Genomic DNA, 24563 nt, shown 5'->3' with positions numbered 1-24563 from the left:
GAAACATTCTAGCAAGTTTGCAAAGTGTCATCCTAGCAACATTTGAAATACATCGCAGCAACTTTTAAATTTTTGGAGTGGAAATTGCTACTATTTTGCAAATAACATTGCTGCAATCTTGCAAAGCGACATTATAACAATGTTGCAAACGGTAATTCTAGCAACATTGCAGTAACTTTACATACTTTGACAATAACATTGCTGCAACGTTGCAAAATTTAGAGTAACATTCTTGCAACGTTGCAGATTTAGAAAATAACGTTTCAACAACATTGTAAATGTTAAAAATAGCATTGCAGCAAGGTTTGAAATTTTAAAAGTAACATTGCTGCAACGTTGCAGCAACATTACAAATTTTGGAAATAACATTTCAAAAAAATTGTATAAGTTGAAAGTAGCATTGCAACAAGGTTGCAAGTTTTGAAAGCAGCATTGCTGCCAATTTGCAAAGTAACATTGCCGCACCGTTGCAAATTTTTAAAAACAACATTGCAAATTTGAAGAGTAACATTGCTGAAACGTTGCAGCAACATTACAAATTTTGAAAATAACATTTCAACAAAATTGTAAATGTTGAAAGTAGAATTGCAGCAAGATTGCAAATTTTGAAAGTAAGATTGTTGCAACATTGCATATAATGAAAGACATTGCGGTAACGTTTCAAATTTAATTATTATTGCTACCAATCCTCAATGTTCCAGCTTTGAGACTAGATTTGCTGCAACGCGACAGAACATTGCGGCAACGTTGAAAATTTTCAAATACATTGCAGCAACATTTCAAATTTTAAAGTAAACATTGCTACTATTTTGGAAATAACATTGCTGAAATGTTGCCAATCAAAATTACAGCAACGTTGCAAAGTATAATTCTAGCAACACTGCAGCAACTTTCCAAACTTTGAAAATTACATTGCTGCAACGTTGCAAAATTAAGAATAACATTGTTGCAACATTGCAGATTTTGAAAGACATTGCAGCAACGTTTCAAATTTCGAAATGAACATTGCTACTATTTTGCAAAGTAACATTGCTGCTATGTTGTAAGGTATCATTATGGCAACGTTGCAAAGTGCCATTCTAACAGCATTGAAGCAACTTTTCAAACTTTAGAAACACTTCAACAATGTTGCAAATTTTGAAAGTAACATTGCTGCAACTTTGCAATTCGACATTGCTGCAACGTTGAAAATTTTCAAATACATTGCAGGAACATTTCAAATTTTAAAGTAAACATTGCTACTATTTTGGAAATAACAGAGCTGAAATGTTGTCAATCAAAATTACAGCAACGTTGCAAAGTATAATTCTAGCAACACTGCAGCAACTTTCCAAACTTTGAAAATTACATTGCTGCAACGTTGCAAAATTAAGAATAACATTGTTGCAACGTTGCATATTTTGAAAGACATTGCAGCAACGTTTCAAATTTCGAAATGAACATTGCTACTATTTTGCAAAGTAACATTGCTGCTATGTTGTAAAGTATCATTATGGCAACGTTGCAAAGTTCCATTCTAACAGCATTGAAGCAACTTTTCAAACTTTAGAAACACTTCAACAATGTTGCAAATTTTGAAAGTAACATTGCTGCAACTTTGCAAATCAACATTGCTGCAAAGTTGAGCAACATTGAATAGTGAACAGTAGAAACAGTGTAGCAATATTGCATTCTGTTATTGGAATCTCCTACACAATCGAAATGTAAAATTATTTTTAATGTCAGTATCAGAACAATAAAATTGCAAACTAATTTGCACTTTCCTGAAAAGTTCTTCTTCTTAATTAACACAATAATATTTAAAAAACGATTAATTCATTTATCTACCTAACAACAATTCTTTCAGACTATAACATCATTTCATAGTACTATTCAAATTTCAATCCACACGAAAGTTATGTCTTTAAAATTGCGAAGTCTCGCACAAACAAAGACAAGTTTCACTCTCTGCAACTGTGCACTGGAGTGAAAAACGAGGTGAAAAATAAGTTCAAACGGCAAGGAACTACCTCAGTTAATTCACATCTATTCAGTATCGAAAAAGTCAAACTGGAGATTTAAGTATTTTAATTCAGAGTATAAAAAAGTCATTTACTGCCCGCAATCCATGACACACAAAAATACCTAAGCTGATCAATTTTATCAATCTCTTTCGCAAGAGCACGCAATCTTGTCGCAACCTTGCAAAACAACATTGCAGCAATATTGCGTGCTATTGGTGTTAATTTTTCTTTAGTTTTGCACAACGCAGGGTCTTTCTATCAGATGAGACTAGAGTCTTGAGAGTTAAGAAAATAGGGAGATTCAAATATTCCGATTTTTCTCGTCAAGAAACCGAAATTTTTGACGTCATATTTGCTTTTCTTTACTAAAGCTGATTATTAATTAACTACTGGAAGTTTCTCAAATCACAGTGTCTCGTAAGAACTAGAGTTCTAAAGTTTAGTTTTCTTTTTTTTTTTTTGAAAATTCGCGGGTCTCGAAACTGTCAATGCATCGCAAGTTACTGCGCATGTGCAATTTGTATGACAGTAGCTGCTGATTTCTAATTCTCATTTTCTTTAGAACTCTATTGACAGGTGGAGAAAAGTCTTGGAAAAGAGAATCTCCTTAATTATGTACAAATGAGATCGAGATAAGTTGTGAGCAATTGCCATTAATTTTTGGATGCGATGCGTGGACAGGAAGGCGCATTAGTCTAATGGCTGGATGACAAGACTCAGTCACGTGACACCCTGGAGAACCGATGAAAGACGTTAAGGCCACAGTAGTTGAGCTAGGCCGGTTCGGGGACACCTCAGTCGGTAAAAAAAAGTTGGTCAGTAACCTACAGTCGGTAATTGAACTGTCGATAAAACAGGGACCATTATTATCAGTCGAATTTAAGAATATGCGTCAGGGACCTTCCTTATCAAAAATTTAATTACCGACTGTTGGTAACTGACCGATAACTCTTTTACCGACTGAGACACCCCCGAAGAGGCCTAGCTTTACTACTGGCTATTTATCCGATTCCTACTTTACCGACATTTTTGGCGGTAAAGTAGGAATCGGAAAAAAATTGCATGGCCTTAAAAAAACGTTAAAACTTTAACGTTGGGCTTAATGACATAACTATTATTAGTGGCAACTGGCAGACAATCAGACAGTTTGGCAGGCATGGTGAACGTAAAATAAGACCGAACACACGCACAGGGAGAAAAAAAGAACTTTTTTGGACAAAAATTTTTTTTTTTAAATTTCTGCATTTCTTAAATTTTGAAAATTGCCTCACCAAAAAACTGTAAACAGATTTGAATAATTTTTGAAATGGAGCCATAAATCTTTCAAACTAATGAATGAAAGTCCTATTTTTTCATGAATTTGCCTTCTTTTTGTTTTTTTTTTTTCCATATATTTCCAGGGATTCACTGAAAACAAATAATTAGTTTATTGATTAAATTGTTATATACACAAATTCAACGAATAAATTGGCAAGTATTTTAATTTATCCTGCATTTTTTGCAAAAAATTCAAGATATTGTTAAGGCCATGTGACGAGCGGGTCACGTGACGAAATTCCTACCCTACCGACACTTTTTTATTTCCCACATTATTTTCACACGAAGCGCCACGTAAAAAAAAGTTTTTTTTTCGTTGCTTTTTTTTATAATTAATTAAACATCGGACCGCCTTTCTTAGTGCTTCTTATTTATTATCCCAAATTTTCAACTCGATGTGGCGCTTCTTTGAAAATAATGTTGGGAAATAAAAAAGTGTTGATACGGCAGGAATCTGGTCACGTGACTCACTCGTACCATGGCCTGAAAGAAAATTTGACTCATAAAAATTTCAAAATTGAAAAAAAAATCATTGTTATGAACAATTTTTGTAGCAGAATATTTAAATTTTATGTTATTTTCATTAAAAAAAAATATATTCTTCTATTTTAATAAATAAAATTAAACGCAGCAGTTTTTGTGAAAAAATAATATTTTTCTACACATAGATGAACACATTTTGCAAGTAATTTTTTAATTGTTCATAAAAATCATAACTGTTATATTTAAAAATATATATATAAAAAATAAAAATATAGTTCAATAAATATCATTTTTAGAAGGAATTCAGGCGAATAAGGGAAATTCAAATCTGAAAAACTCAAATTAAAATTTTTTCACAAAAATTGTTTATAACAACGATTGCTGTTCATTTGTTAGCGAGTTTCTTTCTTTATTTTTACAATAATTTGAAACAATTTTAGCTAAAATAATTTTTTTCATCGTAAATTAAAGACTTTTGCCCATTCATTTAAATTGTTTATAACAATTAAATTAATTTAATAAATTGATTGATGAATTATAACAAAGATAAGACGGTATACGAAATTATTTGCTGAAAAATTTAATTTTTCACAAACTTTGAATAGAAATATAATATATAAATAAAAATGCTTATATAATTACTAATTAAAAAAAATTATATTTTGATCATTTTTAGTAATATTTGTAAACAAAATAAAGTTTTGTTTTTCTAAATCATTGAAATTAACCGTTCTTTTTACTTTTTATAAAATTGACATTTTGCCTTCAACTTAAGCTTGTGAGACCGAATTTTATTACCTTCTGGAAGAAAAAACTTAATTTTAATATTATAAAAAAATAGTTCAGAGTTTTTTGTCCAAAAAATGTCCTTTTTTTCACGGTAGCTCCAACAAATTCTCTCACATTCGCGCGTAATCCAGACCTTTCCCGTACCTGCTCTCTCTCCTTTTTCTTCCTTATACCTAGAATTCTATACGAATCTTATAATATTATAGTACAGTATTTATTACACTGCCGTCGAAAATTATCAGTTAGAAAACTGATAAAATTGCACGTAAAATGCGCTCTAGTAGAGATATTTTTGACTTTTTAAACATAAATATCACATGTTAAGTTTTTTTTTTTAATTCAAGAATTTCTCAAATTATATACCTCGACTTTAACTCGTCTCATGACCTAAGAAACTTGTGACTAAAATCTGAGATTTAGAGGAGCTAATCATCAAAATCTGATCTTTAATTTGAGACAAGAAAACTTGAAAAATCTTCACGGGTTCCTGAGTTATGACTAAAAATGTCCAGGCGCGTCGAGTTTTGGACATTTTAACGCTTGGACATTTTTAGTCATAACTCAAGAACCCGTGAAGATTTTTCAACTTTTCTTTTCTCCAATTAAAGATAAAAGATTGAAGATCATCTCCTCTAAATATTAGATTTTTCCTACATCTTTTCCAAGAAATATCAGAAGTTAAAGATGAGGTGCAAAATCTGTGAACTTCTCTGTGAGCCCCGCTCTCGCTGATAAACGCTTGGACATTTTAATTCATATCTCGAGAACCCGAGAAGATTTTTTAAGTTTTCTTGGTTTAAATTAAAGATAAGATTTCCTGGTTTACGTTCTGTAAATTGGAGATAGTTCCCGACGGTAGTGTAGGCTGTAATGTAGGCTAAACTAAGTCTACCGTCACACCATCTAGACACGATGCAACCCTAATATTAGGAATATCGGCAGTGAAATTCCAATGATAGACGCGGCAGGCAGGCAAGTTCAGGAAAGTCTGTAGCACTTGCGCTGCTCCGATGAATAACATGTAAAGTCGTATTTTCGGGGTGCCCCTCACTAGGATTTTTAACATTTATCGCAGGGTTCCTCGCTAAAAGATTAAAATCAGGGAGGCACCCCAGAGCTCGTATGGACGAGCAAACTCGTTTTTTTATCCCCACCATGGCACCTTCATCATGTTCACCATCTTTGTATATGTCGTCTTAATCTAGCAAATTCTTCTTCTCTCTTCCTCTTTTGGTTTCTTTTGAAAAATAATTTTTGTACAATACTCGGTGACTCTTTCGCATTGGGCGAACGGCATCGTTGGATCGATCGGAGAAACAGAAATCGGTTTCAAAATGTCCAAAACACAAACGTTACTAAGATTATAAATCACAAATTAAATCACAGACTTTCGTTGGTGGTTTGACGGAGGGGAGGGGGGCAATTACAGGATCATAGGCAATGGGTAATGGTTTCGGAGAGGAGAAAGGGAATAAGATCCCCAACGTGGTTCATTCCCATCCATTTTCTTTGATCATGTGGGCAAGCTCGATGATAAATTTGCCTTCTTTGTATTTCTGACTTGACTCAAATGCGTGCTCCTAAAAATTGAAATTAATTTGATGCACTTAGCAAAATGTCAGCTTTTATGATTAATCAAGACTCTCAAGTTGAAAGAACCTCTCTCAGATTGGGCGCATAAAACGAGCACTCTGGTGTTAGTCGTCTAAACTAACGTCTACGCTGATCAGTTTGACGTTGGTCGTCTAAGTTCAGCACTCTAGTGTTGCACGTCTAAAGTGACGACTTTGGCGTTCATCGTCTAAACTAAGCAGTTTTTTTTACGGACGTCTAAACTGATCACTCTGGCGTTTGCCGTCTAAACTAACAATTTTTAGCGACGGACGTCTAAACTGATCACTCTGACGTCGGTCATCTAAATTCAGCACTCTAGTATTGCACGTCTAAACTGATGACTGGCGTTCATCGTCTAAACTAAGCATTCCTTGTGACGGACGTCTAAACTGATCATTCTGGCATTCATCATCTAAACTAACCATTTTTTGTGAAGGACGTCTAAACTGATCACTCAGCCATTCATCGTCTAAACTAACCATTTCTTGTGAAGGACGTCTAAACTGATCACTCTGACGTCGGTCATCTAAATTAAGCACTCTAGTGTTGCACGTCCAAACTGGTGACTGGCGTTCATCGTCTAAACTAAGCAGTTCTTTTGACGGACGTCTAAACTGATCACTCTGGCGTTTGCCGTCTAAACTAACAATTTTTAGCGACGGACGTCTAAACTGATTAATCAGCCGTTCATCGTCTAAACTAACCATTTCTTGCAAAGGACGTCTAAACTGATGAGTCTGACGTTGGTGATGTAAATTCAGCACTCTAGTATTGCACGTCTAAACTGATGACTGGCGTTCATCGTCTAAACTAAGCATTCCTTGTGACGGACGTCTAAACTGATCATTCTGGCATTCATCATCTAAACTAACCATTTTTTGTGAAGGACGTCTAAACTGATCACTCAGCCATTCATCGTCTAAACTAACCATTTCTTGTGAAGGACGTCTAAACTGATCACTCTGACGTCGGTCATCTAAATTCAGCACTCTAGTGTTGCACGTCTAAACTGATGACTGGCGTTCATCGTCTAAACTAAGCAGTTCTTTTGACGGACGTCCAAACTGATCACTCTGGCGTTTGTCGTCTAAACGAACAATTTTTAGCGACGGACGTCTAAACTGATTACTACCAAATTCAAAATTTTAAACTTTTATAAATTAGAGTTCAAAGATTCAGATTTAGTTTCAAAAATATAAATCAATGTTATCAGTTTCAATTCTCTAAATACTTTTCCTCTCCCTATTCCGATTAGGAAGTTAGTATTTTATGGTGAAAATTGTTATCTTAATAGAAAAGATCATTATAAATTAATTTATTATTTTATTGTTTTCCGTCGGAAATATGAAATTGATATTTTTGAAAATAAAAAAATATCAATATTCACAAATTATAACAATATTAGGTTATGTTAGTGTTATATACAAAAAATTGGTATTTAAAAACAAAAGTCATTATAAAATCTAAACAATATTTTTCATCTTTTAACAATTTTTCATTGCTATAATGTTAGTTTGTGAAAGACGTTAATTAATTTACAACTTTCAACAATTTTAGGTTAGGTTAGTATTTTATGGTAAAAATTGGTATCTTAATGATAAAAATCATTATAAATTAATTGATTATTTTATTGTTTTTCGTCGGAAATGGGAATTTTTAAATTAAAAAATTGTATTTCAAAGTCGAATCTTGAAATTTTACAATTTTAAGTTATGTTAACAATTGATACCATAAATTAGTATTTTAAAACAAAAAATTATAAGTTGAACAATAAGATTTAGAATCTTTGAATAAATTTGGATTATGTTAGTGTTTTTCGTCCGAAATTGATATCTTTGAAAATAAAAAAATATCAATATTCACAAATTATAACAATGTTAATTGATGTTAGTGTTATATACAGGAAATTGGTATTTAAAAACAAAAATTTTATAAATTTCAATTCCATAACCGAATTGGTTAAAAATCGAAAATTCCCAGTTCAAATCAAGAATTTTAATTCTTTAAGAAAATTAATTTCAGGTCAAAAATAAAATTCTTTTGAAAAAATCCCTGTTCAAATAAAGAATTTTTATTCTTTTCGAAAATTCTCAATTTTAACTAAGAAATAGAATTTTTTGTAAAATTTTCTGATCCAATTCATAATTTTTATTTTTTCGAAAATACCCCGTTTCAACTTGGAATTAGAATTCATTCATTAAAAAAATGCCCTGTTCCAGCTCGGAATTTATTTAAATTTTAACATTCCCTGTTCCAAGTCAAAATTATTATTATTATTATTATTCTGGATAAATTCCACTTCCAACTATAAATTTGTAAAAAATTGAAATCTTCCACATTCATTTTTGACAATTTTGTAAATCTTTATAAATTCTTTTAAATATTCTCCTAGAATTAGTTTATTAAAATAAAAAATTATTTTCAATTTTCCTAGAAACTGTTTTTCTGAAGCCTGTCAAAATTCCTAAAAAGCTTCTAAATTTTTTGTAAGAAATTTTTACAAAAATCTATATTTTGTTTTAAATTAGGCCGGGCGCTATTTGCACCGAAATTTCGGTACGAATAGCCAGATTTCTAAATATTAAGTATTTTGGACTAAAATTATATTTGAAATTTAATAAAAGCCTTTATTAATAAATACATTATTTTGTACTTATTCGAAAATTAAAAATAATTTATAAAGTTTAAAGTTTTTTAAAGTTGATCAAACAAATATGTTTTTTTTTATCAATAAATCTTCGATTTTAAACGCTTCTAATTTTTAACTGTTTATGTCCTTAAACCTGCATTTCAAAATTCTTATATTGAAATGTACGCTTAAAAATTAAAAATCTGAAATGGACAATTTTTAAGGTAAAATATTTTGGAATTACGCATTGTAAACTGAATGATATCATAATTGAAAAAGATAACAATTCAACTAATTATTTATTTAAACTGTTATGATAAAACTTGGTCAGACTTTTTTTCTAAAAATTTGTAAAAATCCTAGTAAAAAAATAAATACACGTCCATTTCCGGCCTCATAAAATAACCGGTCATTTCTCTGTTTCCCGGTTCAGCGGCCACCCTGCGAACTACTCTAGCGTTGGTTTTCTAAATTAACAATCTCCCTGACGTTGGTCGCCTCGACTAACCATTCTAGCTGTGGTCGTCTAAACTAATTTAGGGTGGCCGTTTTAACCAAAGAAAAATATTCCCGGTCATTTCCTGGCTTTTTCCGGGTTCGCAAACATTTTTCACGGTCTGAGGCGTTTGTCATTGAAACTGATTACTCTCGCATTGGTCGTCTAAACTAACCACTCTATCGTTGGTTGTTTAAATTCTATTTTCTAGTGGTGGTCGTCTAGGCTGACTACTCTCGTGTTGGTCGTCTAAACTAATCATTCTAGCCGTTAGTCATCCAAACTAAACAATCTCGTTTTCGTTTTCTAAACTCACACTGAGCCATTGGTCGTCTAAACTGACTGCTCTCGTGTTTATCGTCTAAATAACCATTCTAGCGTTAGTCATCCAAACTGAATAATCTCGTGTTCGTCTTCTGAACTAATCACTGAGACGTTGGTCGTCTAAACGAACAACTCTAGCCTCAATCATCTAAACTAACCATTTTAGCATTGGTCGTTAAATTAACTATTATACAATTTGTCGTCTAAACTCACCTTCCTGACTGTGGTCGTCTAAACTAACCAGCCTGGCATTGATCGTCTAAATTAACTACTCTATCGTTGGTTCTCTAAACTCTTTTTTCTAGTGGTGGTCGTCTGGGCTGACTACTCTCGCCTTGGTCGTCTAAACTAATCATTCTAGCGTTACTCATCCAAACTAAACAATCTCGTGTTCGTTTTCTAAACTCATCACTGAGACATTGGTCGCCTAAACTGACTAATCTCGGGTTGGTCGTCTAAATAACCATTCTAGCGTTAGTCATATAAACTGAACAACCTCGCGTTCTTCTTCTAAACTAATCACTGAGGCGTTGGTCGTCTAAACTAACAACTCTAGCCTTAATCATCTAAACTAACCATTCTAGAATTGGTCGTTAAATTAACCATTCTAAAATTTGTCGTCTAAGCTCACCTTCCTGACTGTGGTCGTCTAAACTAACCAGTCTAGCATTGGTCGTCTAAACTAACCATTCTACCAATTTACTTCTAAAGTCACATTCTTAACGTTGGTCGTCTAAACTATCAATTCTAACAATGGTCGTCTAAACTCACCACTCCAAAGGTTATTGTCTAAACTCTCACCCGAGGCGTTGGTCATGGAAATTACTCTAACGCTGGTCGTCTAAACTAACCACAGTTTTCTAAAAGATTAGTTTAGACGACCGAAGCCAGATCGTTCGTTATAGACGTACGCTTGGACAGAGGTTTCTTTCAACATGGACGTATCGTTTTCTTTAACTTACATATTTCCACCCCAGGGTGGTCTTGCAGCACTCGCAATATATATCGGCAACAGCATGGAGGCCAGTTAGCAAAACCCGCTCCTCGGCTGGGCCGCAACCCACGTTCACCCTTTTAAAAATTTAACACAATAAATTTCATTGAAAATATTTTGCTAATCGGAACAAATTTGGTACTTTCGAAACTATTCAGTTCATTTGGACGTTTTTTGACACGAAAGGTTTTTAAATTTTAAAAAGATTATACAACAAAGTTTTAATTTAAACAAATTTTTTTCAAGTGTAATTTTTTAAGCTTTTCGGATTTATCAAATAAGGTTTTATATCTGTGCTAAGACTATTTTTAAACAATTTGTAGAGGGCGAGAATAATTTTTAAAAATTTGTAGTATTTTATAAACAAATTACTAGAAGTGATTTTTTATTATTAATGTTAGTAATGATTTTCGAGCTAACTCGATGAAAAAGCCCACCTTCACATTTATTCATAAAAATTATTGAAACCATTATCAATTGTTTTAACATACTTTCAATAAATCCTAATGAAACATGAATTTCTCTCACATTTTATGCAAAAACTCTCAATTTCAATCAGATATACATTGCAAATCCTGAATAATAACTTTTTTCAGTAATTTGTTGATAACAATTTTTTTTAAATAATTCTTACCCACTGAAAATTATTTCCAGACACTTTCAACCTAGATATAAGACCTTTTTTTATAAATCTGCAAATATTTGAAAAAAACAGTACTTCTGGATAACACGTGGGTCTGTGAGACCCACGATCATAAATTTCAACACCAAGTCGAAAAATCTGATTTGAAGTAATATAAATAGGAAACTGAAAACTGGAAACATCAAGGAACACAAAAATAAAAGTAAAAATGGATGTTTTTATTATTTTGTCTTTTAATTAGGGCTTTCTCTAAAACAATAGAAAAAATAGAGGTTATGAATTTTTAAATATATTTATAAACATGAGATAAAAGAAATGAATAACTGGTGGTTTCTCAGCGAGGACAGGATACGCTCTAAGGAAAAACATATAATTTGCATCAGCTGAAAAAATTATTATTATTTAAAGCAGCTAACTTAATTAATTTTCTACTTTCGAAAAATTAAAATATTGAATAAACGACTAAAAAACATTTTAAAAATTGGATTAAACATGAAAATTAATCGCTTGGAGCGCAAACACAGCATATTTTCGACTATGTTTAAAGCACCCAATTTAATATAAACAATATTTTTCAAACTAATTATTATTAACTTTATATTCAAAAAGAGCGCATAAAGAGCCCCTTAATCAATTCTCAATTGAGAAAAATTCTGTTAAAATGGCCTAGGAGATATAATAGTGAAAATAATACTACTGGGTATTAAATACCCATGTGTGGAATTCTAAGCTTATATAAAAAATTAAAGAACACTTTATTGAAAAGAAAGTTTCAAATTGCAGAAATAGTGGCTAAAAATCAATTTGTCTACAGAAAAATTTTTTTGTACCACTGTGTGGCGTCTTGAATTATTCGAAAGAGCGCTTTTTTTATACTTACACGGAATTGAAGAGGTAGGCACGTCCTTGACTGCCTTGGAAGGACTAAAAGAAATAAAAATCGCAATAAATAACTAAAATAGAGAAGAATAATTCAAGCCCATCCTTCCATGATATTCAGGGTGGCGACTGGGCCGGCGGTTTCAAATTTCCGGTTATTTCCGGTCAAGTTTTACCATTTTTCCGGTCAACTAAAAGTAAAATATTTAAAGAAATATTCGAAGATTTGATTTCCGACCTAAAAGATTAATTTTCAACTAAAATTATAATTATGTAACTCGAACGTTTGAAATTTTAACCGACAAAAACAATGTTTAAACAAGGAAATTAACTTTTAGAGAAAAAGATTATTTTCCACACGAAAAATCCTTTTTTTTTAAACAAAATACGTCAATTTACAACGTAATTGTTGGATTTTCAAATAAAAAGATTAATTTTCTCCCCATAAATAAAATTTCTAACAAAATACTTGAACTTTCAATTAAAGAAGACAAATAAACAATATTTGAATTAAAAAAAAAATTATTTTTAAACTACAATAATCAATCTTCAATTGAAATAGTTTAATTTGCAACAACAACAAATTCATTTTTACAGAAAAATATAAATTGTCAACAAAAGCTGAAATAATTCATTTTGAAGTTAAAAAAATCCATGTTTAACCAAAAAAGATCAATTTTCAACTAAAAAAGATAATTTTTCAAACAAAAATTGAATAATTAAATTTTTTGTCAAAAAATTAATGTTCAACATTTCCAGTTTTAAAAATATATAATTTTTAATTTAAAAAATGTTGTTAAGGAAAATAGTTAAATTTTCTTCAAAAAAATTCTTTTTATCTAAATAAATTAATTTTTAATTAAAATAATTAATCAATTTTGAACCAAAAAGATGAATTTATAAACCTGAAGAATATTTTTCAAACGATAAGATTAATTTTCTACAAAAAAAAAACATTTTTTTTAAATACAGTAATTTTTATCAAGGTTGAATAAAAAAATATTAATTTTAAACTTAAAAAGATAATTTTTCAACCAAAAATTAAATAATTAATTTTTTAGTCAAAGAATGAATGTTCAACCAAAGAGATGAATTTTTACTTAAGATTATTGAATAATAGTTACATTTCCAGTTTTAAAAATATTTAATTTTCAATACATTTTTTTAAATAGTTAAATTTTCATCAAAAAAATTTATCTTTATCTAAATAAAAGAATTTTTAATTAAAATAATTAATCTTCAAAAAAAAATGATAATAATGTTTAATAAAATTTTTTTAATTTTAACCAAATGATTTTATTTCCAACATAAGAGATGAATTTTCAACTAAAATTATAATTTTATAACGCGAATACATAAAATTCTAACGAAAAAAAAAATGTTTAAACAAGAAGATTAACTTTTAAAGAAAAATATAATTTTCCACAAAAAATCGACTTTTTAACAAAATGTGTGAATTTACAACCTAATAGTTGAATTTTCAATTTTTAAAAATTTCAACTTGAAAAAATGAATTTTCAATAAAAAAGATGAATTTATAATCAATACGATTAATTTTCAAACAAAAAGATTAATTTTCTACAAAAAAATAAAATTTTTCGAAAAAAAAAGATTTTTTTAAGGAAATGCTTGAATTTTTAAACAAATAAGACAAATACTCAATCAAATAGTTCCATTTTTAACTTAAAAAAATTATTTGTAACAAAAAAATGGAATTGTTACATTTTTAGATTAAAAAATTTATTTTTAATCTAACTGATGAATTTTAAACTAAAATGATGAATAATTAACCGGGACATTGGAATTTTCAACCAAAAAGATGAATTTTTGATCAATAAGATTTTTTTTCAAACAAAAAGATTAATTTTCTACCAAAAAATATAATTTTTCAATCAAATACAGAAATTTTTAACGAAATTCTTGAATTTTCAATTAAAGAAAACAAATATTCAATCAAATAGTTGAATTTTAAATCAAAAAGATGAATTTTCAACAACAACAAATTCATTTTTATTGAAAAAGATAAACTGTCAACACAAAAACAATTAAGTTTTACGTTTAAAAAATCAATGTTTAACAAAAAATATAAATTTTCTTCTAAAAAAGATAATTTTTCAACAAAAAATTTATTAATTAAATTTTTAATAAATAAATGAATGTTCAGCCAAAGAGAATATTTTTTAACTAAAATTGTGGAATAATTTTTACATTTCCAGTTTAAAAATATATCATTTTTAATCAAAAAGGAACAAAATAGTTCAAGTTTCGTCACAAAAATTCATTTTTACATAAAGAAATGAGTTTTTAATTAAAATTATGAATCTTCAATAAAAAATAATTTTCAACAAAAGAGTTTATTTTTAAACAAAATAAATTTATTTCTAGATTAAAAATAAATTTTCAGCTCGAATTATAATTATATGACGTGAATACATGAAATTTAACCGAAAAGAAGAATGCTACAACAAGGAGATTAAATTTCCAAGAAAAAGATATTTTTCTTCAAAAAAAATCTTTTTTTTTTATAACAAAATACGTAAAGTTACAACGTCATTGTTAAATTTTCAATTTAAAAAGACAAATTTTTAATTAGAAAAGACCAATTTTGAACCAAAAATACAACAGTTGAATTTTTCCCGGAGAATCTATTTCTTTATAATAAAAAAGGGAATTTTCATCGAAATAGTTACATTTTTAGTCAAAATTATATATTCAAAAAGAGATGAATCTTTAAACAAAAATATTAATTTTAACTGATATCACTTTTCAAAGTTGATAAAAAATATTAATATAATGAAAACTTCATTTTTGCTGCAATCAGAAGTGAATTCACGGACTTTTAATTAAATTCCCGGTAATTTCCGGGTCAATAATATTCCCGGTCATTTCACGGTTTCCCAGCCAAGTCGCCACCCTGAAATTTTTATCCCAGGAGAGTGGGGATGAGATGAGAGCAAAGGAAGGAAAGGAAGGGGACGGAAGTTAGATAGTACGGTAGTGGGATGTATAGGAGTGGGATGGTATGGGAGTGGGTTGGTATAGGAGTGGGATGGTATAGGAGTGGGTTGGTATAGGAGTGGGATGGTATGGGAGTGGGATGCTATGGGGATGGGATGAAACAGAAGTCTCATGGAAGTGGGATAGTATAGGAGTGGGATAGTAGAAGAGTGAGTTGGTCTAGGAGTGTAATGATATAAGAGTGAGATGGTATAGGAGTGGGATAGTATAGGAGTAGGGTGGTATAGGATTAGGATGATGGAGTGGGATGGTAGAAGAGTGAGTTGGTATAGAAGTGGAATTATATAGGCGGGATATGGTATCGGAGTGGAATGATATAAGAGTAAGATAGTATAGGAGTGGGGTGGTAGAAGAGTGGGGTGGTATAGGGTTGGGATGATGGAGGAGTGGGATGGTAGAAGAGTGAGTTGGTATAGGAGTGGCATGATAGAAGAGTGGGATAGTATAGGAGTCGGATAGTATAGGGGTGGAGTGGTAGAAGAGTGAGTTGGTATAGGAGTGCAATTATTTTGGAGGTGGTATAAGAGGGGCATTTTATAGAATTGGGATATGGAGTTAAGATGTTATTGGAGTGGGATGGTAGAAAAGCGAGTTTGTATAGGAGTGTAATGATATAGGAGTGAGATGGTGTGGGAGTGTGATAATAGAAGAGTGGGATAGTATAGGGATTGGGTGGTATAGGATTCGGACAGTAGAGGAGTGAAATGGTGGAAGAGTGAGTTGGTATAGAAGTGTGATGATATAGGAGATGGTATAGGAGTGGCATTTTATAGAAGTGGGATATAGAATTAAGATGGTATAGGAGTGGAATGATATAAGAGTGAGATGGTAAAGGAGTGGAATTTTATAAAAGTGGGGTATGAAATTAAGATGGTATAGGAGTGGGATGGTAGAAGAGTGAGATGATGTGGAATTAAAATGGTATAGGAGTGAGATGGTACAGGATTAGGATATTGAATTAAGATGGTATAGGAGAGGAATGATATAGAGTGTGATGGTATAGGAGTGGGATGGTATAGGGATGGGGTGGTATGGGAGTGGAATGGTATGGGAGTAGGATTTTTAGCTCACCTTTGAGATGAGTTCGTCGTGGTTGGCTAGGTGAGCACGGCAGTGAATACACGAGTAAGTGCGGTGGCAGGAGGGCAGGTAGGCTTGAAAAGTTTTGACCATGATGGCTTATCACGATAAGCTAAGCGTTTTGCCCTCTTTCACCTCCTCATAAGACCACTGAGGTTGGTCAGTAAATTTAATTAAGCTTCCTGGAACCCAGCAGAACAAAATTGCCTTTGTATTCTCCGCGGGGTGTTGGTGCAAAAGTGGCCCCGTTCACCGCCGCTTCGTACTCCGATCAGCTGTTGCGCTGGTTCAGACAGCGCCGGTTCGGGGGCACCTGTAATTTAATTAACGTTTTACTAACGTATTTAAAATACGCCTTGCTTCGTACTAGGCTAAATCTGATTTCTCGGATTTGAGATATGAGACCAATATAAAATCAATATAATATACCAATGTACAAATATGAGACTAGGAGCTGGAATTTTTAATAAAACGGGGCTAAATTATATTAACCTCCTTAACTCACTTCCTAAAAACCCCACCCTTTAAAAGAAGACAGGCCTCACAGTCGTTATGGGGTATAATATAGGACTTCAAAGAAATTCAAGTAAAATTTAAAATAATTAAAATGAATTGGAACACATTTTTAAAATAAACAAATTCCATTGATTTCTGTAAAATTAAAATAAATTTAGAGAAATTTAAGCTAAAATAGAAGAATTCGATGAAACTGATAAAAATTAAAATACATTGAAGAAAATTTTAAAATATTACAAAAATGCATTGAATTGAGTATGTTTGAAACAAGTCTAGAAGAATGTAAACGAATTTTCAAAAATTTCATGAAATGCCTAAGAATACAACGTAAGGTTAAAAGACTAGGATAACTTAAATAAAAAAATTTTAATTAAAAAAATTCCATTGAGTTAAGTAAAATTGAGTAAATTTAGGAGAATTCAAACGAATTAAAAAATGTACGATAATTCCAAAATTTCAGGGCAAATTAATAAGAATTCAGGTTGAAGTCCAAAAAAACTAATTGCAAATCTTTGAAACCATACTAATTTATAACCAAAAAAGGATTCAAATGAATTGGAAAATGAATTGGAAAAATTCATTGAATTAAGTAAGTTTGAAATAAGTGTAGAAAAATGTAAAGGAATTAAGTGGAATTGAGTAAATTCAGAAGAATGTAAATGAATTTGAAAAATTCAAGATAATTCCAAAGAATTTAAAAGAATTGGGGGAAAATTAACAAGAATTAAGACTGAATTCCACAAACTATTATCATCTCAAATATTTGAAACCATACTAATTTATAACCAAAAAAAGTATTCAAATTAATTAAAATAAATTTTAAAATCCCATTGATTTCAGTCAAATTTGAGTGAATTTAGAGGAATTGAAGGGAAATGAGAATTCGATGAAATTCATAAAAAAAATCAAGCTGAATTTAAAAAAAGACAAGCAAAGGAATTGGAAACAATTTAAAACTAATAAAAAATGCATTGAATTCAGTAAGTTTGAAATGAGTTTAGACAAACTAAAAAGAATTTAAAAGAATTAGATGAAATGCCTAAGAATTTAAGGTGATTTTTAAAGATTTTAAAATTAATTTAAAAAAATATTTTTTTTTAATCCATTGTATTGAATAGAATTGCGTAAATTTAGAAGAACTCAGGATAAATGACCGAATCCAGGGCAAAATCTAAATGAATTGCAAACAATATTTTAAAATCTCCTTAAATCTTTGAAACATAACCAATAAAAAGACTTTGAATTAATTGGAAATAATTTTTAAAATCCCTTAAAATTATTAAAGCCCCTGAAATTGTAATTTAAGATGCTTCAAAGTATTTAAATAAATAAGATATTTTCGGCAATCTTTTAAAGTGTCCTAAAATATATTAAATTCTTTTAAATCTTTTTAAATCCCTTGCAATTCTTTAAAGCTCTTGAAAATTCTCAGGAATTAAAAAATACCGTAAATATTTCAAATCCTTTGACCATTTCAAATTTTAAAAAACTATAGAAGAATACCTAATAATTTAAATAGTTTATTCAGGATAAAGTAATAAGAATCCAGGATGAATTCCAAAAGCAAATTTTAAAACTCTTCAAATCTTTAAAACTCTAAGAAATACCTCAATTCTATTGAATTAATTCTTTAAAATCCACTAAAAAATTATTGAATCCCATGAGAAATAGATTAATTATATTTTACATTATATTGCAAATTATATTATTTTTAATTAAATTTATTTAATAATATTAATTCTAACTTTATCCAAAATATCTCAAATGCTTTAAATTTCCTTTAAATTAATTAATTTAATAATTGCTTGGAATCTTTTATGATATTTTCAAATTAAAATCTCTTGAAAATGCCTTAGCTTAGAAGCTACACATCAACCAAATAAATTAATTTTTGACCAAAAATTGAACAGTAAAATTGTAAATAAAAAAATTAATTTTCAGCCAAACTAATAGTCAAATTAAATTATAAAATAGGTAATACTAATAAAATAGTTAAATTTTCAACTAAACAGATGAATTTTCAACCAAGATTAAATTTCTATCAGAAAATATGAATCTTTTTAAAAAAGTAGAATAGTGAAGTTTTCAGTTAAAGAAGTGAATTTTTAACTCTAGAATGATGAATATTTAAATAAACAAAAAATCCATTTTTGTCCAACTTTCAATTCGAAATATTAATTTTCTCCCAAAAAAACGAATTTTTAACCAAATAGTTTAATTTTTCAACCATAGAAATAAATTTTCAATCAAAAATACGAAAACAAAAGATGAATTTCCCAAAAAGTGCGTGAATATCTAATTAAATAGAATTTTCAACTAAAAAAAACAACATATTTTCAACCATAAATGAAATAGTTCAATTTTCCACTAAAAGAATTGTATTAAAAAAAATATCAAAAATTTTCTGCACAATAGTTTAATTTTAAATTTTAAAAACTGGAAGAGCTAAATTTTCAGTTAAAAGATTTAATTTTTAAGAAAATCAACAAAATAGTTTAAACAAAAAATAAGTGTTTTCAACTAAAATGATTAATCAACCAAAAAAATTATTTTTCGAATGGAAAAGACAAATTTTCAACGAAACATGGAATAATTAAATTTTAGGTAAAAGAATTGATTTTCAACGAGAAAATTTAACACAAAAATTTAAATAAAAAAAGTTTTTTCAACTTTAATGATGAATCAACAACCAAAACATAAATTTCCAACCAAAACCCTTCTATTTTAACAAAACATCGAAAAGTTTAATTTTAAGTTAACAAAATTAATAAAAAATAAACAATTTGAAACAAAATAGTTTTAAAGAAGTTTTTTTATGTAAAATAATGAATAATTAATCTAAAAAAAAGAATTTTGAGATGCAGATAAATATTTAGCATGGAATAGTTGGATTTTCAGTTAAAAGAATTAATTTAAAAATTAAAATTTAAAACAGAATATTTTTACGAAATAAAGTTTTTTCAACTAAAATGATGAATCATCAAACAAAAAAATTAATTTTAAAATGAAGATAAATAGTCAGCCAAACATGGAAGAATTAAATTTTCAGTTAAATGAATTAATTTTAAAAAAAAAAATTTAACACAATAGTTAATTCAACGAAGAAATGTAATACATTATATGATATTTCAACCAAAAGAGTTTTTAATTTTAAACCAAAAACAGTTGAATTGATCGAAAAAATACGAATTTTTAACAAAATATTTGCATCATCAACCAAAAAATATTAATTTTCAACCAAAGAGTTGTGATTTTTAAGAAAGAAAGAAAGATTGAATGAAAATAAATTTTATTTAGATCAAAGAATCTTTTTTTTATGCACCTAAAGTCTGCTCGACTACGCCTCGGGCTACGCCTCGACTACGCCTCGACTACGTAATATTCTAGGCCCTGGTAGGAATGTTCAATTCCGGTCTGATTCTTGAAAATATCGATTTTTTGGTAAAAATAAAACGATTATGAATCGATTCTTTTCCATCAGGTAGATATCATCAGGAAAAATTCCTCAGGAAATAATACGACGTTTGTAACGAGGAAACATAATTTGAAGCGGCCTTGAGGAAAGACTGTTGATAAAAAAATGCATCGGAAGTGAAAGGCTTAAAAATGTAACTCCTACGGTTAGCTGGTACGACAGCGTGAAGTCTCCTCGAATGCAAAACAAAGGAAAGAGCGAATCTTTCTTGTGATAGTATTACCAATTACGTAGTGTCAGTAAGACACAAGCATGATAACATGATCAAACAGCCTGTCAGGATTTCAATCTGAAGCGCAATAATCTGTCATCCATTCAGTTAAGATTGTAAAATTGTAATAACAATAACACGTGTCGACACCTGCTCAAATGGAGAAAGACAAGGTCTTCAATGTGCCTTATCTAGAGCAAGAAGGGGTGATAATATCTTCTCTCTAAATGTAGAGTCACGTTCAGGAAGTATCTAGTATCTACTGCTTCTCGCCTTTTCAGGCTAACTAGAAAGAATTTAACGAGGTTCTGCAAAGACACTGAATAAAGGAGGAAAAAGTCTCCTTATAAAACCAAAGAAAAAAATTTTTGGAAAAGAAATATTTTATAACAAAGCCAAATATTGAGTGTAAACAAGAATCTAGAGTTTAATAAGCCTGTTGAAATATTAATTTATTACGCGAGGCACTTCTCCATTCGTTGCAGCTTATTCAGCAATTTCTGGCGAAACACCAGAAATTTCTGTAGCACCTTGCATAATCTGGGTAGCTCCCATACAGTCCTGACCTGTCTCCCTATTAAATCCAGCTGTTCTCCAAATCAAAGTATCCACAATTTCAGGACGTGGATGAAATAAAACAGAATACAAAGAAGCAGCTGTTGGCTATTTTGAAAGGTCATTTTAACGTGGAATTTCGTCAGATTTTCAACCGTTAATAGGAGAGCGTGCCCTTCCTTTATTGAAACAGTAGTTATGTTTCAAAGAAAGCAGTGATTTATTGAAAAAAGTTAAATATTAAGTGTTCACAATATTTCAAAGATTCCCAGGAATTTTCAAGAGCTGCAAAAAATATATAGGCGTCTTAAAAGATTTCAAGGAATCTGAAATATTTTCAGATATTCCAAAGGAATTTTCAAGAGATTAAACAAATTTTAAGAAACCTCAAGGGGTTTTAATAATTTTAAGGAATTACAAATAATTTTATGTGGTTTTAGGATATTTTAAAAAGTTCCAAGGGATAGTTAAGGATTTACATAAATTTTTATGTATTTTTAAAGATCGGAAGGAATTTGTTAATATATCCGAATAATTTTAAAGGATTTCAAAGGATTACAATTTTTTTTATTTTTAAATATTTCAAAGAGTTTTAAATAATTTTGCAGAATACAAAAAATTTATTACGAGGATTTAAAATATTTTTAAAAATATTCTGAAAATTTTTTCAGATGTTAAGGAAATTGCTTCAGATTTCATGGAATTTTACGGGGTTTTCAAAGAATTTTATTGGATTTCATCCGATTGTAAGGATTTGAAATGCTTTTATAATATTTCAAGGTGTATCAAAATCAATTTGATTAGATTTTAGGAATTTTAAAAGGACTTCCAAGATTTAAAGAATGGTTATTTTTGTATTTTAAGGACTAAATTTTTTCATTAATAAATAATTACATAATTAATATATAATTATTATTATTTTGTTTCAAAATCAGTTTTCTGTAAAAGAAATTAAATATTTTACACCTTTAAAATTTAATCATTCTAAAAACGTTTGAAAATAATATGCTTACGTAATTGGATGCTTTAATAATGATGAGTTCAAGCTTAATTGAATCGTTAAAAAACAATTCCAAACTTCGCATGGTTGTAATTAAATAAAACAAGAAAAAACAATTTCTGAGAAAAAAAAGAATGAAAAGTTTATATTTATTTCGCTAAATTATTTATAACAAACCTAAATATTAATTTTTAACAATAATCTGCAGTCTATTAAGTTTAGTACAATATTCTGATACGGAGAAATTGAAAAGAATTTCTGTCGAGAAAAAAGAATGAAAATTAACTGTTTGTTAACTTAAATTATTGATAACAAACTAAAAATTTAAGGTTTAACAATTTTATGAAATTTATTATATTTGAAAAACTATTTCTATAAATATAAGACAGCAACCAATCTTTTCTAAGAAAAAATATGAGAATTGTTTATTTGTTAACTTAAGTTATTCCCAGAAAATCTAAATGTTAAAAATAATAAGGTTTCCAATAAAATGTATAAAAAATTGTCTATGTCTTTACCCAAATTATTGATAAAAAAGCTAAATATTAAGTTTAAAAAATTATCTACAGTCTAGTAAGTTTTCATTTTGTCAACTGCAATTATTTATAACAAAGCTAAAAATTATATTTGCTTTTTTTGTTTGCATTTTTAAAATTCTGAGATTTAAAATTTTCGAAATTAGTAAATTCCTAAAACTAGTAGATTCCCGAAATGAGCAAAATTCCCGAAATTAGAAAATTAGAAATTTCGGTTAATGTATCATTTTTTTAATTTAACACTTGCGGATTTTTTGTGGCGTAGTTCACTTTTATATTCAAAATATTTCAATGTCGCAAATAAACATTTTCGGTTTAAAACCGGAATTTTAAATTCCTCAAAATAGTAAGCGGCAGAATTTTTAAATTTTGAAAAATTTTCAAATTCCCAAAATTATGAGATTCTCGAAATTAATAAATTCCCGAAATTTAAAAATACCGCAGAATATTTTGAGAATTTATTTATTTTGGGAATTTTGACTTGCGAAATCTGACAGTTCATGATTTAAAATTTCTGTAATTATACCATTTTGGCAATTTGACTCTTCTGTATTTTTTTAGTTTTGTGTAATTTTACTTTTGTAATATTTCCATTCCGTTAATAAACATTTTCGGCCGTTTTATAGATTTCAGTAATTAAAAATTTTGAAAATCTTTATTCCCGAAATTTGACAACCTAACTTTTCAAAATCCGCAAAATAATATTTTGCCAAATCTTCAAATTCCCGAATATTTTATGTTGCCGAATTTTCAAATTCTCGAAATTATTAAATTCCCATAAATGTATAATAATCAATATTTAAGAATCATGAAATTTAAATTCTCGAAATTAGTAAATTCCTAAAATTAAAAAATAACGAAAAAAATTTTTGAGAATTCACTCATTTTGGGAATTTGAAATTTTCTAATTTTAAAAATTCATGATTTCAATTTTCGGTAATTATATCATTTGGAAAATTTAGCACTTCCGGATATTTTAATTTCGTTAACTTTTACGTTCAAAATATTTCAATTCCGTTAATAAACATTTCCGGTAGTTTTATTTATCTCGGTAATTTAAAATTTATATTTTTTACAAATTTTTTAATTCGAAAAAGTTTATTCCCGAAATTTGAATTTCCGAAAATAGTAAATTGCCAAATCTTTAAATTCCCGAATATTGTATGTTGCCGAATTTTCACATTCTCGAAATTATTAAATTCCCGTAATTGTATAATAATCAAAATGTAAGAATCCTGAAATTTAAATTCTCGAAATTAGTAAATTCCTAAAATCAAAAAATAACGAAAAAAAATTTTGAGAATTCACTCATTTTGGGAATTTGAAATTTTGTAATTTTAAAAATTCATGATTTCAATTTTCGGTAATTATATCATTTGGAAAATTTAGCACTTCCGGATATTTTAATTTCGTTAACTTTTACGTTCAAAATATTTCAATTCCGTTAATAAACATTCCCGGTAGTTTTACTTATCTCGGTAATTTAAAATTTACATTTTTTACAAATTTTTTAATTCGAAAAAGTTTATTCCCGAAATTTAAAATTTCCGAAAATAGTAAATTGCCAAATCTTTAAATTCCCGAATATATTATATGTTGCCGAATTTTCAAATTCTCGAAATTATTAAATTCCCGTAATTGTATAATAATCAATATTTAAGAATCATGAAATTTGAAATTCTCAAAATTAGTAAATTCCTAAAATTTAAAAATAACGAAAAAAAATTTTGAGAATTCACTCATTTTGGGAATTTGAAATTTTGTAATTTTAAAAATTCATGATTTCAATTTTCGGTAACTATATCAGTTGGAAAATTTAGCACTTCCGGATATTTTAATTTCGTTAACTTTTACGTTCAAAATATTTCAATTCCGTTAATAAACATTTCCGGTAGTTTCATTTATCTCGGTAATTTAAAATTTACATTTTTTACAAATTTTTTAATTCGAAAAAGTTTATTCCCGAAATTTAAAATTTCCGAAAATAGTAAATTGCCAAAT

The 24563-nt window shown here is 29.0% G+C and overlaps 1 protein-coding gene across 1 annotated transcript in view; it reads right to left on the bottom strand.

The window, feature by feature from the left end:
- Nucleotides 1-4489: 4489 nt before the first annotated feature.
- Nucleotides 4490-24563, bottom strand: part of LOC117182169 (protein yippee-like 1) — a 39766-nt gene continuing 19692 nt past the window's right edge. The window contains exons 2-5 of the mRNA XM_033375219.1: nucleotides 16261-16582; nucleotides 12173-12216; nucleotides 10618-10726; nucleotides 4490-6172 (exon numbers count right to left, since the gene is read on the bottom strand). Of these exons, the coding sequence (XP_033231110.1) occupies nucleotides 6083-6172; nucleotides 10618-10726; nucleotides 12173-12216; nucleotides 16261-16362 (345 nt within the window). The 5' untranslated portion in view covers nucleotides 16363-16582 and the 3' untranslated portion in view covers nucleotides 4490-6082. The remainder of the gene's footprint in view (nucleotides 6173-10617; nucleotides 10727-12172; nucleotides 12217-16260; nucleotides 16583-24563) is intronic.

Source organism: Belonocnema kinseyi, chromosome 10 (genome assembly GCF_010883055.1).
Source record: "Belonocnema kinseyi isolate 2016_QV_RU_SX_M_011 chromosome 10, B_treatae_v1, whole genome shotgun sequence".
In the NCBI taxonomy this organism is placed as follows: Eukaryota; Metazoa; Arthropoda; class Insecta; order Hymenoptera; family Cynipidae; genus Belonocnema; species Belonocnema kinseyi.
The sequence above is the reverse complement of the archived record's forward strand: the minus strand, read 5'-3'. Positions and strand labels throughout refer to the sequence as shown.